Source organism: Canis lupus, chromosome 3 (assembly GCF_048164855.1).
Source record: "Canis lupus baileyi chromosome 3, mCanLup2.hap1, whole genome shotgun sequence".
NCBI lineage: Eukaryota > Metazoa > Chordata > Mammalia > Carnivora > Canidae > Canis > Canis lupus.
In genome coordinates, this window is record NC_132840.1 from 64,677,188 (window position 1) to 64,691,720 (window position 14,533).

General features: G+C 38.3%; 1 protein-coding gene and 1 pseudogene across 1 annotated transcript in view; one reads left to right on the plus strand and one right to left on the minus strand.

Moving 5' to 3' along the window:
• CUL5 (cullin 5) overlaps positions 1–14,533 on the plus strand; it is a 95,601-nt gene that overhangs the window by 33,147 nt on the left and 47,921 nt on the right. The window contains 1 exon segment of the mRNA XM_072821830.1: positions 4,710–4,809. Coding sequence (XP_072677931.1) covers positions 4,710–4,809 — 100 coding nt within the window.
• LOC140630896 (large ribosomal subunit protein eL22 pseudogene) lies at positions 1,963–2,367 on the minus strand (annotated as a pseudogene).

The window sequence follows — 14,533 nt, forward strand, 5'->3', positions numbered from 1 at the left end:
GGGAGCCTGACGTGGGACTCGATCCCGGGTCTCCAGGATCACGCCCCGGGCTGAAGGTGGCGCCAAAATGCTGAGCCACCGGGCTGCCCGCAACTTAATTTCTAACAATGATGTCTTTTTTGGTCACTTCTTGTTTATAGATTATGATCAGAGAAATAGCCCATAAAAATACCTTTAAAAAATTTTATGGGACGCCTGGGTGGCTCAGTGGTTTAGCGCCTGCCTAGGCCCAGGGGGTGATCCCTTCGTCCAGGGATCGAGTCTCATATTGGGTTCCCTGCTTGGAGCCTGCTTCTCCCTCTGCCTGTATCTCTGCCTCTCTCTCTCTCTCTCTCTCAGGAACAAATAAATAAAATCTTAAAAAAATTTTTATATGGGTACATATGCTCTTAGGTAAAAATTATTATTTTTTTTTTAAGATTTCATTTTTATTTTATTTTATTTTATTTATGATAGTCACAGAGAGAGAGAGAGAGAGAGGCAGAGACACAGGCAGAGGGAGAAGCAGGCTCCATGCACCGGGAGCCTGACGTGGGATTCAATCCCGGGTCTCCAGGATCGCGCCCTGGGCCAAAGGCAGGCGCCAAACCGCTGTGCCACCCAGGGATCCCAAGATTTCATTTTTAAGTTAACTCTGTACCCTATGTGGGGCACTTGAACTCATGACCCTGAGATTAAGAGTCAAATGTTTCACCAACTGAGCCAACCAAGAGCCCCGAAAAAATCTTTTTGATAGTTGTAAATAAGAATCTCTAATAATATTTATTGATTGTATTTAAAAAATTTTTCTTTGTCCTTAATTTTTTTCTAGATTTTCAAATGTTAAGAGATCTTGTGATAGACACTTCTGACTAGCCAAGCCACACCCCATTCCTGGTTTTATGTTCCTTGTGTACTTTCCACGTGGCTGCGTATTCTAATACTCACTTCTTCAGCTTCCCTTGCTGTCTGGGTCACCATGTGATAAAATTCCAGCAAATAGGTTTACAGGAGGCCTTCTGAGAAAGGTTTTGCTTTTCAGATCAATTAAACTAATGTGCCTGGCTCAGTCCTCCTTTTCCACCTTTAATCCTCACAGGGATAAGAGTCTAATGTGCTAACACAGCCAAGTGGAAAGAGAAAGATCCTCTTAGTCTCTGCACGGGCACCAGCAGCTGCCTAACCCTAGACTCCAAGTTATTTAAGAAAAGTAACATAATAATCTGAGCCACACTGTTAATCAAATTTAATATTTAGCTAAGTGCATCCTCACTAAGGCAAGTAAGGATGTTTTAAGTATTCTATTGTATTTGTATCAAGTTCTTATATTCCTGATTATTTTGTATAATGTAATGCTAAATAATGCTTTTTATCATTACATAATATTTCTTTTCTCTAGTTCTTTCAACCTTAAATTCCTCTTTAGATCATACTAATATTGCCACCCTGGTTTTTTTTAGTTTGTGTTTGCCTGTTATCTCTTATGACATGGTTTTATTTTTTTTTCTTAAAAAAATTTTTTTTGGTAAATTGTACATTATATAAAATATACCACATTAAGCAGTTCATTATTTTACATTTCATTGGCACTGGGTACATTCACAGTGTTGTGCAAACATGAATATGATCCATTTTTTAGAACATCTTCATCATCTTACACAGAAGCTCTGAGTTGTTGGTCTCCATGGATTTTCCTGTTCTAGGTTCCTTATGTAAGTGCAATAATCCACTGTGGTCCTTTTCAAAGGCATACTGTCTTCTAATGGGGTAATTTATTACATTCATGTTTAGTATTACTACTGATATTCTTGTTTTATTGCTTCTCTAACTTTATCACTTAGTACATATTCTTGTTCATTTTTTTGTTTTCCTTATTTTTCTTAATCTGGAAGTTCACTTCCATTAATGGTTACATTCCTGTTTTTTTTTTTCTTTTTTTGGGGGGGGGGTTTCCAAGTTTTATTCAAGAACTCATACAAAATATTTGAGATAAATGAGTTTTAATCCTCATCTTCCTCCTCTTCCTCGTCCTGGTTAATCTAGAAGTAACGCAACTCGTAACTCTCTTTGCTGTTAGCAACTATGCACAACCAGTCACGGAGGTTATTCTTCTTCAGATATTTTTTGGTGAGATATTTCAAATACCTTTTGGAAAAAGGCACCTCAGAAGTTACAGTAATTTTGCTCTTGCTTCTTTCGATGGTTACAACCCCTCCACCGAGATTCCCAGCTTTTCCATTCACTTTGATTCTCTCTTGAAGAAACTGCTCAAAATTGGCAGCATCCATGATTCCATCTTCTACCGGGTGGGTGCAATCAAGGGTAAACTTCAGAACTTGCTTCTTTTTTTTTACCCCCCTTCGCCACAAGCTTTTTCACGGGCGCCATGGCGGCAGCTACATTCCTGTTTCTTACTCTCCATCAGAGGCATAGAATGTTACTATTAGTCAAAAGTAAAATAGTTGTTTTCTATACTAGAGTCACACTTTCCATTTTATCTTCTTTGTACCCAAGGAAGTTGAAACCTTTGGAATGCTTTTTACTTCTTGCTCGTTCTTTTTTTTTTTAAGATTATTTATTTATTCGTGAGAAACAGAGAGAGAGAGAGAGAGAGAGGCAGAGACACAGGCAGAGGGAGAAGCAGGCTCCATGCAGGGGGCCCGACACGGGACTTGATCCTGTGTCTCCGGGATCACGCCCTGGGCCGAAGGCAGACGCCAAACCACTGAGCCACCCAGGCTGCCCTTTCTTGCTCCTTCTCCCACCACTTCTCTCTGTCGCCTTGAAACCTTTGAAAAACCTTTACTTTATCCCTCTCCCACTTCCTGCCTGATTTTTCTAATACAGTTAAGTAGTTAAAAACAATTTCACTTACATGTCCTTTTTAAAAAGCACTTTGAAAAAAGAAAAGAAAGAAAAAAGCACTTTGGTTATATATTCCAAGAGAATGTATTCTTAACCATCCAGATTTAATTTCGTATATTACTCCTTCCCTTTATATTCAAATACTATTTGATATAACAGATAAAGTGCATGAACTAGGACTACATGCATCTATTGTGGGTAAATACCAGGAGCAATGTTGAGGGAAAACTCATTCGAAAAAACAGTTGTTTGATACAATTTCTCCCCCCCACCCCCTTTATTTTTAAGAGCCGGAGAAAGGGAGAGAGGGAGAGGGAGAATCTTTTTTTTTTTTTAAGATTCTATTTATTTATTTGAGAGAAAGAGACAGAGATAGTGACAGAGCATGAATGGGGAGGAAGGGGTTCAATCCCAGAACTCCAGGATCATGACCTGAGCTGAAGGCAGACACTTCACTGACTGAACCACCCAGGTGCCCTGGGAGAGAATCTTAAGCAGGCTCCAGCCCCAGCTCAAGAGTCAGAGGCTTACTAACTAAGCCACCCAGGCATCCCTGCTTGTTTGCTACAATTTATATGAAGTTCATAGTCTGTTGTAAAACGAAAAATAATACTAAATTTGGTCTTGGTTACTTCTGGGAAGAGTGGAAGAGAGTAGGATTAGGGAGAAGAACATAGAGGTTTTACCATAGGGTATTTATTAACTTATTAATGTAGGGTATTACCATAATCTATTCATGGGTTCACCGTATGCTGCTAGTACACTAGAAGTATAATCTTGGGAACATTCTTTAACCTTTATTTGCCTTAGTCTCCCCATCTGTAAAATGGTGATAAAAATAGTACTGCCTTCAGAGTTGCTGTGATGGTTAAATGAATTAAAACAGCTTAGAATAGTAAGTAGCACATAGTAAGCAATCAGATGGTCCTTATTATATTGTTATTTAGCAAATACTTGTGTGTTTGCCGCATGCTAGGCAGTGAGCTCTAGATACCACTCTTAAGCTGAAAGCTAAATTTAACAGGTGACAAAAGCAAGTTCAAATTAATAATATGCAGATAGAACTTTGAGTTATAATGATGTCCTTGAGAATCTGGATATAGAACAAGCTGTTTGGCCATTGCTAGAATGTTACAATTCTGGAGACCTCTTATTTTGATTTCTTTGACATTTTTTATAGCAGTGGCTCCATTAGATACTAAATGAGTCACTGGGGAACATTTTTTGAATAAAAGAATCCTCGATAATAAAACTCTATCCTTTTATTATAAGTTCACCTACTCTGTAATGTGGTAATTAAGAAATTAACTTTTTGAACATGTTATATTACTATTAAATATATTTCTATAATGTCAGCTTTATAAATTCAGAGTTTTTGTATACCAGTTTAGGAGAGCTTTTGTTTTTGTTTTCTTTTTAAATAAAGGAGATAAAGTGGTAATTTGTGTGTAAGTAAATATATAGGGGAAGCTAAGAGATTTGCTATATTTAAATGACTAATTTTTTAAGAGAATAATTTACATATATTGTGATAAAGAATTAAAATAATTTATATTTAACATAAAAAATTGGTGATAGTCAACTTGGGGTATGAGATTTAAAGATGGGAGCATGCTTTTATAATTAAAGATAATACAGTTAGTAGCAGAGATTTAAGGAGGAAAACAATAACAAAGTAAAATAAAAATCAGAAAAAATGTGTGTGTTAGGTAACTTAGAATTCTGTGGTTCTTAGAATGGATTCATCTACCCTGGGCTGTGTGCGGCATGGTCTGTGGGAACTGTATTCATACAGAACGTGATGTGAGTTCTGTCTTTGTCCTTGTACTGGTGTTCATGTTTGTTTCCCTGCTTTACCTTCACAGGGATGTGCATGCAGTCTGTCTCTGGGATGATAAAGGTCCAGCAAAAATTCATCAGGCTTTAAAAGAAGATATTCTTGAGTTTATCAAGCAAGCACAGGCAGTAAGTTCTGTATCTTTATATTAAGTTTAAGACTTAGAGAATATCCTATTTTCTGATTTTGAATGTAGGACTTCCAAGGATAATTTTAAAATATCACATTGACTTTTGACATTTGTTGATTAGATTTTTTTATTTATTTAGGTAATCTTTCCACCCAACATGGGGCTCTAGCTCACAAACCCAAGATCAAGAGCTGCATGCTCTACTAGCATGCTCTACTAGCCAGGTGCCCCATGTTGACTACATTTTTTAATAAGGTGATTGTTATTGGTTGTTTTTTCCTCCTCAGTGATGTTTCTATCAAGGTAGTATATCATCATCTGAAATTAAAAGATTCTGTCAAGAATTCAGTTTTTTATAGATTCTTTAGAAGTCCCACCACTGTTTTTTTGGTTTGGTTTGGTTTGGTTTTTTGCTGCATGTCAGTACACATGAATTGGTTTTTTTTTTTCTCATAACTAATTCTTCTCAAGCTAAGAGTAATTTTCTTCAATCCCAGTACTACTTCAGCTATATAATCCTTGCACTGCCCTTTACATTGCTGCTGTTGAGCTGAAATTCACTCTTGGATTGATAATATGTATAAGTTTTTAATATCATTGAAATGAAGACAGAGCTCATTTAGGCATTAGGTCAAGAGCTAATTTTGTTTGTCTTTATTAACACCTTTGTTTTCTGGGGAAAATTAATGTAGAAGTAAAATATTCTATTGAATCAACTCTTAACACTTTGAAGATAGGCCTAAGGACGTGAAATTATTTTCCTTTCTATAAAATGAAGTTTGAAAACAAGAGAGAATTTTTTATTCTTTAGGTGAATTTTTATGTCAGTGTCTCAAACAACATTAGCCAAAGTTGCCTGTTAGAAATTTTGTTAAATACTAATAGCAGATTAACAGTGGAAATTAAAAATGGTCTTTTTCTACATATGACTTAAAAGAAGGTACTGAATAAAGTATATGATTATTATATATTTAACTCTAATAGCCACTGCCACGATGTTAAAAGAATCATGTCACATGGCGTATTACTTACAAAAAGAAATGCTTTGATACCACCATTAATTCTGTCATCTTGATAAATGATTTTTTTAAAATTTATTTATTAGCGAGGAAGGGAGGGAGAAAGGAGGGACAGTGGGAGATAGAGAATGAGAGAATCTCAAGCAGACTTTGCACTGAGTGCAGCCCAACACGGGGCTCGGTCTTGAGACCCTGAGATCATGATATGAGCCGAAACTGAGTCAGGTGTTGAATCAAGCCACCCAGGTGCCCCTGATAAATGATTTTGTAAAAAGTATAGTTTTGGGGCACCTGAGTGACTCAATCAGGTAAGCATCTGCCTACGGCTGAGGTCACGATCTAAAGGTACTGGGGTCAAACCCCCCCCCCCCACATTGGGCTCCGTGCTCAGCAGGGTGTCTGCTTTTCCCTCTGCCCTTCCCCCTCTCATACTCTCTCTTGTGCACAGTTGCTCGATCTCTCAAATAAATAAAAGAATTAAAAAAAAAAATCTAGAGTAGCCTGGTGGCTCAGCAGTTTAACGCCAACTTCAGCCCAGGGTGTGATCCTGGAGACCCGGGATTGAGTCCCATGTCGGGTTCCCAGCATGGAGCCTGCTTCTCCCTCTGCCTGTGTTTCTGCCTCTCTCTCCTCTCTCTCTCTCTGTGTCTCTCTCTCTCTCTCCCCCTCTCATGAATAAATAAATAAAATCTAAAAAAAAAAAAAATCCAAATATAGTATTATAGGAAATTATCTTTAAATGAATATAAATGATATTTTCAGGCTTTGCTTAGAAAAATAAATATTTCAGTATCTTTATTTATTTATTTATTTATTTATTTATTTATTTATTTATAATTTATTTATGATAGTCACAGAGAGAGAGAGAGGCAGAGACACAGGCAGAGGGAGAAGCAGGCTCCATGCACCGGGAACCCGACGTGGGATTCGATCCCGGGTCTCCAGGATCGCGCCCTGAGCCAAAGGCAGGCGCTAAACCGCTGCGCCACCCAGGGATCCCAGTATCACAATTTTTTAAAAAAATTTTTATTTATTTATTCTTGAGACAGAGAAAGAGGTAGAGATATAGGCAGAGGGGGAAGCAGACTCCCCGCAGGGAGTCTGAAGTAGGACTTGATCCCACAATCACAACCTGAGCCAAAGGTAGATGCTTAACCACTGAGCTACCCCGGTGCTCTCAGTATCACAATTTAATCAAAAGTATACGTTTCTAGAACTCACTTAGAAATATTATATTGGAAAGCATATTAGCTTGTTTATGATTTATGGTGATAATACCATTATGTTTCTTTCAAATGAATAGAGCTTTATTCTTTAGTTTCTGGAAATGAGCTCCTAAAGAATCGTCTTAGATACTGTTAACAAATGTTAAAAAATACACTTCACAAAACTATGTGTTTCACTGTAATGTGACCCAGTGAAGTCTGGTATGTAAACCTTCGCAAGACTCTGAGGGTCAGGGCAGCCCTGGTGGCGCAGTGGTTTGGCGCTGCCTGCGGCCCGGGGTGTGATCCTGGAGACCAGGGATTGAGTCCCACATCGGGCTCCCTGCATGGAGCCTGCTTCTCTCTCTGCCTGTGTCTCTGCCTCTCTCTGTGTCTCTCATGAATAAATAAATAAAATCTTAAAAAAAAAAAAAAAAGACTCTGAGGGTCAGGTTCAATGTCACTAATTCAGAGCTTGTAAATTGTAGAGAAAGGGGGCACCTGGGTGGCTCAGTCCGTTGAGCATCTACCTTCAACTCAGGTCATGATCCTGGGTTCCTGTAATTGAGCCTGTGTTGGGCTCCCTCCCTGCTCAGTGGGGAGTCTGCTTCTCCCTCTCCTTACTTTTGTCCCTCTCCTCCCCAATAAATATAATCTTAAAAAATTAAATTGTAGGGATAGTAATGCCAAACATGGTTATTTGATTTCTAAACTTTTCTTTTTTTTAAGATTTTATTTATTTGAGAGAGAGACAGAGAGTACACAGGTGGAGGAGTGGCAGGCAGAGGCAGAGGGAGAAGCAAACTACTAGCTAAGCAGGGAGCCCAACTTGGGTCTTGATCCCAGGATCCTGGGATCATGACACAAGGTGAAGGCAGACACTTAACTTGCTGAGCCACCCAGGGGCACCTGATTTCTAAACATTTAAGAAAATTTAGCTTTGTGAGTTATTTTACTAGTCAGTTATTAGATTAATTGAGCTTATTTTGTTAGGGAGGACCAAATCTCTTAAACAGGAGAGATGGTTTCCATCTACATTAAAATGTTCATAGCATTATTTAACATGACAGAATGGAAAGTAAAAAAATAAATGTACAATGTTTGACAGGTTATTAGGGTATTTAATTTGTGTGTGTGTGTGTGTTTTTATTGATTTAATTAATTGTTTAATTCTTTTTGCTCATAATTCTGTATAGCAATTTGAGCTAGGCCCACCTGATTTCTCCTAAGTTTATTAATGTGTTAGCAGGTAGCTTGTGGCTTTGCAGGGACTGGATGATCCAACAGAAATTTTCTCACATACTTGGTATTTGGTGCTGGCTTCCACCCTGGCCTTTCTCCCTTAGGTAGTTTCCCATTCTAGTGGAAACCAACCTTTGAGGTGATAGTGGAATCCTCAGGACCTCCTCAGGTCTTGGTTCGGAAGTCTCAGGGTGTCATATCTGCATTCTTTTGGTCAAGACAAGTCACAGAATCACATCAAACAAGTGGTGGAGAAATAGACCCTGCCATCCTTTAAGAAATGGAGATATAGGGGATCCCTGGGTGGCTCAGCGGTTTGGTGCCTGCCTTTGGCCCAGGGCGCGATCCTGGAGTCCCGGGATCGAGTCCCATGTTGGGCTCCCGGCATGGAGCCTGCTTCTCTTCCTCCTGTGTCTCTGCCTCTCTCTCTCTCTCTCTCTCTCTCTGTCTATCATAAATAAAAATAAATAAATAAATCTTTTTTAAAAAAAGAAATGGAGATATAATTTACATACCAGAAAATTCACCCTCTTAAAGTATACACTTCAGTGGAGTTTAGTATATTCATGAAGTTGTGCAACCTTCATCCACTAATTCTGTAACATTTTCATCGCCCTAAAAAGAAACTGTACCCATTAGCAGTTAATCCCCCATTACCCACTCCCCACAAACCTTGGCAACCACCAATCGTCTTTGTTTCCATGCATTGGTTTGTTGTGTGCATTTCCTATAAATGGAATCATGCAGTATGTGGCCTTTTATGACTGGCTTCTTTCATTTATGATAATGTTTTCAAGGCTCAGCTACACTGTAGTGTTTATCCATATTACATTTCTCTTTATGGCTGAATAATATTCTATTATATGGCTATACAACATTCTTCTTTTAATCTGTTCATCATTGGTAGATGTTTGGGTTGTTACTACTCTGTTTTGAATAATGCTGCTATAAACATTTGTAAGTAGGTTTTTTTTTTAATTGAAGTATCATTGGCATATAATATTAGTTTTAGGTGAACATCATAATGATTTGATGTTTGTATATATTGTGAAATGATCACAATAGATCATTTGATGTATGATCATGTGATCAATACATGATCACAATGTATGTATTGTCAAATGATCACTTACTGTTAACAGTAAGTCTAGTTAACATCCATCACTACATATAGCTATGGAATTTTTTCTTGTGATGAGAACTTATAAGGTCTCATATCAACTTTCTAATACTGAGTACAGTATTGTTAACTGTTGTTCCCATATGCAGTATTACTTCCTTAGCCTTATTTTGTAACGGGAAACATGTACCTATAGCTCTTTCACCCATTTGTGTCCCACATGTTATTCCCTGCCTCTTATAACTGCCAGTCTGTTCTCTGTATCAGTGAGCTTATGTTTGTTTTTTTTTAATTCCATATGTAACTGAAATTATACTTGTCTTTCTTTTTTTCTTTTTTAAGATTTTATTTATTTATTCATGAGAGACACAGAGAGAGGCAGAGACATAAGCAGAGGGAAGAGAAGCAGGCTCCATGCAGGAGCCTGATGTGGGACTCAATCCTGGAACTCTGGGATCACATCCTGAGCTGAAGGCACACACTCAATCGCTGAGCCACCCAGGCGTCCCTCATACTTGTCTTTTGCTGTATTATTTCCCTTAGCATAATGTCCTCAAGGTCTACCTATGTTACTGCAAATGGCAGGACTTTATTTTTTTTCTAATGGCTAAGTAATAGTTCATTGTGTATATATAACCACATTTTCTTTATCTTACTCACCTATCAGTGGACACTTAGGTTGTTTCCTGTCTTGGCTATTGTAAATAATGCTGCAGTTTACGTGGGACTGCATATATCTTTTGGAGTTACTGTTTCATTTTCTTTGGATAAATACCTGGGTATGGAATTGCTGGATCATATGGTAGTTCTATTTTTAATTTTTCCAGGAACCTCCGCACTGTTTTCCACAGCAACTGCACCATTTTGCTTCCTACCAGCAGTGCACAGGGCTTCCCTTTCCACAATATCTTGGCCAAGACTTGTTATTTCTGGCCTTCTTGGTCCTAGCCATTCTGACAGGTGGGAGATGATAGCTCAGGTGGCTTTGGTTTGCATTTCCCTGATGATGAGTGATGTTGAGCATCTTTTCCCATGTCTGTTGGCCATCTGTGTGTCTTCTTTGGAAAACCATCTGCGCAGATCTTCTGCCTAGTTTTCACTTGGATTGTTTATTTTTTGCTGTTGAGTTGTAGGAGTTCTTTGTTTATTTTGGGTATTAGCTCCTCATAGATACATGATGTGCAGTGCTTTTTCTCCCGTTACTAGGTTGTCTCTTCATCGTGTTTGTGGTTTCCTTTGCTGGGCCGCAGTTCTTTGGTTTGATGTAGTCTACTTGTTTATTTTTGCTTTTGGTATCATATTCAAAAGAATCCTCGCTAAGACCTATGTTAAGGAGCTTACCTAAGCCCGTGTTTTCTTCTGGGAGTTTTGTGGTTTCAGGTGTTATGTTCAAGTCTTTACCCCATTTTGAGTTAATTTTTGAGTATCGTGCTGGGTAGTGGTGCGGTTTCATTCTTTTGCATGTGGCTGTTCAGTTTTCCCAGTGCCGTCTATTTTTTTAATTTTAATTTTTTAAAGATTTTATTTATTCATGAGACACAGAGAGAGAGAGAGAGAGAGAGAGGCAGAGACACAGGTAGAGGGAGAAGCAGGCTCCCTGCAGGGAGCCCGACATGGGACTCCATCCCGGGTCTCCAGGATCACGCCCTCAGCCGAAGGGGCGCTAAACCGCTGAGCCACCTGGACTGCTCCCCAGCGCTGTTTATTGAAGAGACTGTCCTCCCCCATTGTGTATTCTTGGCTCCTTTGTTCTGAACTAATTGATTGATCATATATGTGTGGTTTTATTTCTGGGTTCTCTGTTCTGCTCTGTTGATCTCTGTGTCGGCTTTTGTGCCAGTTACCACACTGTTTTGATTACACTAGAGCTTTGTGATACAGTTTGAAATCAGGAAGGTGATGCCTCCAGCTTTGTTCTTCTTGCTTAGGGTTGCTCTGACTGTTGCTGGGTCTTTTGTGGTCCTCTACACGTTGTGGGATTGTTTGTTCTTTATCTGTGGAAAATGCCATTGGACTTTTGATGGAGATTGCATTGAGTGTGTATGTTTTTGTTAGTATGGACATTTTAATGCTATTACCCTTCTGTTCCATGACCAGCGGACATCTTTCTGTTTATTCGTGTGTTCTGTTTGTTTCATCCGTGTGTTAGGGTTTTCAGTATACAGTTCTTTCACCTCCTTGGTTAAATTTATTCCTAGGCTTTTTTTTTTTTTTTTTTTTTTTTTTGAGGGAGCGAGCGAGTGAGCAAACATGAGTGGGGCAGAGAGGGAGAAGGAGAGAGAGGGAGAAGCAGACTCCACACTGAGCAGGGAGCCCGACATGGGGCTTGATCCCAGGACACCAAGATCATGACTGAAGCCGAGGGCAATATTTGAGCCACCCAGATGCCTCTATTTAATCTTTTTGATGCAATTTTAAATGGGATTGGTTTTTTAAATTTCTCTTTCTGACAATTTAAGTGTATAGAAATGCAACAGATTTTTGTATAGTGATTTTTGTATCATTCATCTTTACTAAATTCGTTTGTTCTAACAGTGTTTTGGTGGAGTCTTTATGGATTTCTCTACGTTATGTTATCTGCAAATAGTGACCAAGTGGTGAGAATTAGCATTTTGTCCTGTTTCTGGTTTTCTATGAAAAGCTTTTAGCTTTTCACCATTGAGTATGATTTTAGTTGTGTGTTTGTCATATATTGCCTTTATTATGTTGAGGTACATTCCCTTTATACCCACTTTTTAAGAGTTTTTAGCATAAATATATACTTTGTCAAATACTTTTTCTGCACTATTTGAGATGATCATATGATTTTTATACTCCATTTGTTTTTGTTTTTCTTTTTTTTTTTTAAAGATTTTATTTATCTATTCATGAGAATACACAGAGAGGAGAGCGAGAGAGAGAGAGAGGCAGAGACACAGGCAGAGGGAGAAGCAGGCTCCATTCTGGGAGCCCGACATGGGACTCTATCTAGGGTCTCCAGGATCACACCCTGGGCTGCAGGCGGCGCTAAACCGCTGAGCCACCGGGGCTGCCCCTATACTCCATTTGTTAATGTGGTATTTCACATAGATTCACTTTTGAATGTTGAAACAACCAACCTTGTGTTCCTGTAATAAATCCCACTTGATCATGGTATATGATCTTTTAATGTATTGTTGAATTCAGTTTTCTAATATTTTGTGGAGTAGTTTTGCATCTATGTTTTTTAGGGATGTTGGCCTATAATTTTCTTCTTTTGTGCTATCTTTGTCAGGTTTTGATACCAGGATATTACCGGCTTCATTAAATGCATTTGGACTTGTTCACTCCTCTTCTATGTTTTTGAAGAGTTTGAAAAGGATTGGTATTACTTCTCTTCAAATGTTGGATAGAATTCACCATTATTGCCTTTTGGTCCTAGACTAGTTTGTTGAGAGGTTTCTCATTACTGATTTAATCCCCTTGGTAGTAATTGGTTTTTCTTATTTTCTGTTTCTTCATAAATTACTCTTAGTAGACAGTATGTTTCGTGGAATTTATCTATTTCTTCTATGTTGTCAATATTTTGACATATAATTGTTGATAGGTATCTCTTGTGGGTCTTTTTCTTTTTTAATTAGTCTCCTCACTCAAAGTGGGGCTTGAACTCAGAGCCCTGAGTTCAAGTGTTGCAAGCTCTACTAACTGCCCTAGCCCTTTGTATTTCTGTGTTATCAGTTGTAATATCTCCTATTTCATTTCTGAAACTGTTTGAGTGCTTTCTTTTTTTTTTTTTTTTTGGTGCCTGTGCACAGGTTTTTTATGAAGATTTTTAGGATATAGATATTTATAGCAGCATTTTTCATGATAGCCAATAGGTGGAAACAACCCAGATGTCCATCAATGGAGAAAATAGATAAACAAAATGTAGTGTATCTATAAAATGTTACAGTATTCTGCTATAAAGGGAATAAAGTATTGATACATCCTAGGATTTGGCGGACCCTTGAAACTGTTGAATGAAGTCAATGTCTGCATCTGAGGGGCGCTTGGGTGGCTCGTTTGGTTAAGCTTCCAACTCTTGATCTCAATTCAAGTCATGAATTCAGGCCTTATGTTGGGGGCACTGGGTGGCTCAGTCAATTGGGTTTCCAACTCTTGATTTCAGCTAGGGTTGTGATCTTGGGGTGTGGATCAAACCCTGGATGGGGCTCTGTGCTAAGCATATAGTCGCTTGATATATATTCTCTCTCTCCCTCTGCCCCTCCCCTTGCTCATGCACGTATGCTCCCTTCCCCCTCTTTCTCTTTGAAAAATAAATCGATGAGTGAAATCTTTAAAAAAAAAATAAAATAAGTGACTACATATTACATGTTTCCATTCATATAAAAGTCTGGAACAAGCAAATAGTGAAAGTAAATTAGTGATTGCTTAGGGCCAGAGAAGGGATGAATGGGAATGGTATTTAGGGGAGGATAAAGAGATGATAGCTTAAGGATTTAGGGTTTTAGGGTTTTTTTAATTAAGATATAGATATAAACCATTTTATTAGTTTCATATGTACATTATGATTTTATGTGTGTTTGCAAAATGATTTCCATGGTAAATCTTAATGAACATGTTTTTATTTTTCTTGGATATATATGTTTTAATTTCTCTTCGATATAATATAGTTTATACAATAAAATATTTCATATTTATAGCATGAATATTTTTTTTCATAAATTTATTTTTTATTGGTGTTCAGTTTGCCAACATACAGAATAACACCGAGCGCTCATCCCGTCAAGTGCCCACCTCAGTGCCTGACACGCAATCACCCCCACCCCCCGCCCACCTCCCCTTCCACCACCCCTAGTTCGTTTCCCAGAGTTAGGAGTCTCTCATGTTCTGTCTCCCTCCCTGATATTTCCCACTCATTTTTCTCCTTTCCCCTTTATTCCCTTTCACTATTTTTTTATATTCCCCGAATGAATGAGACCATATAAAGTTTGTCCTTCCCCGATTGACTTATTTCACTCAGCATAATACCCTCCAGTTCCATCCACATCGAAGCAAATGGTGGGTATTTGTCGTTTCTAATGGCTGAGTAATATTCTATTGTATACATAAACCACATCTTCTTTATCCATTCATCTTTCGATGGACACCGAGGCTCCTTCCACAGTTCGGCTATTG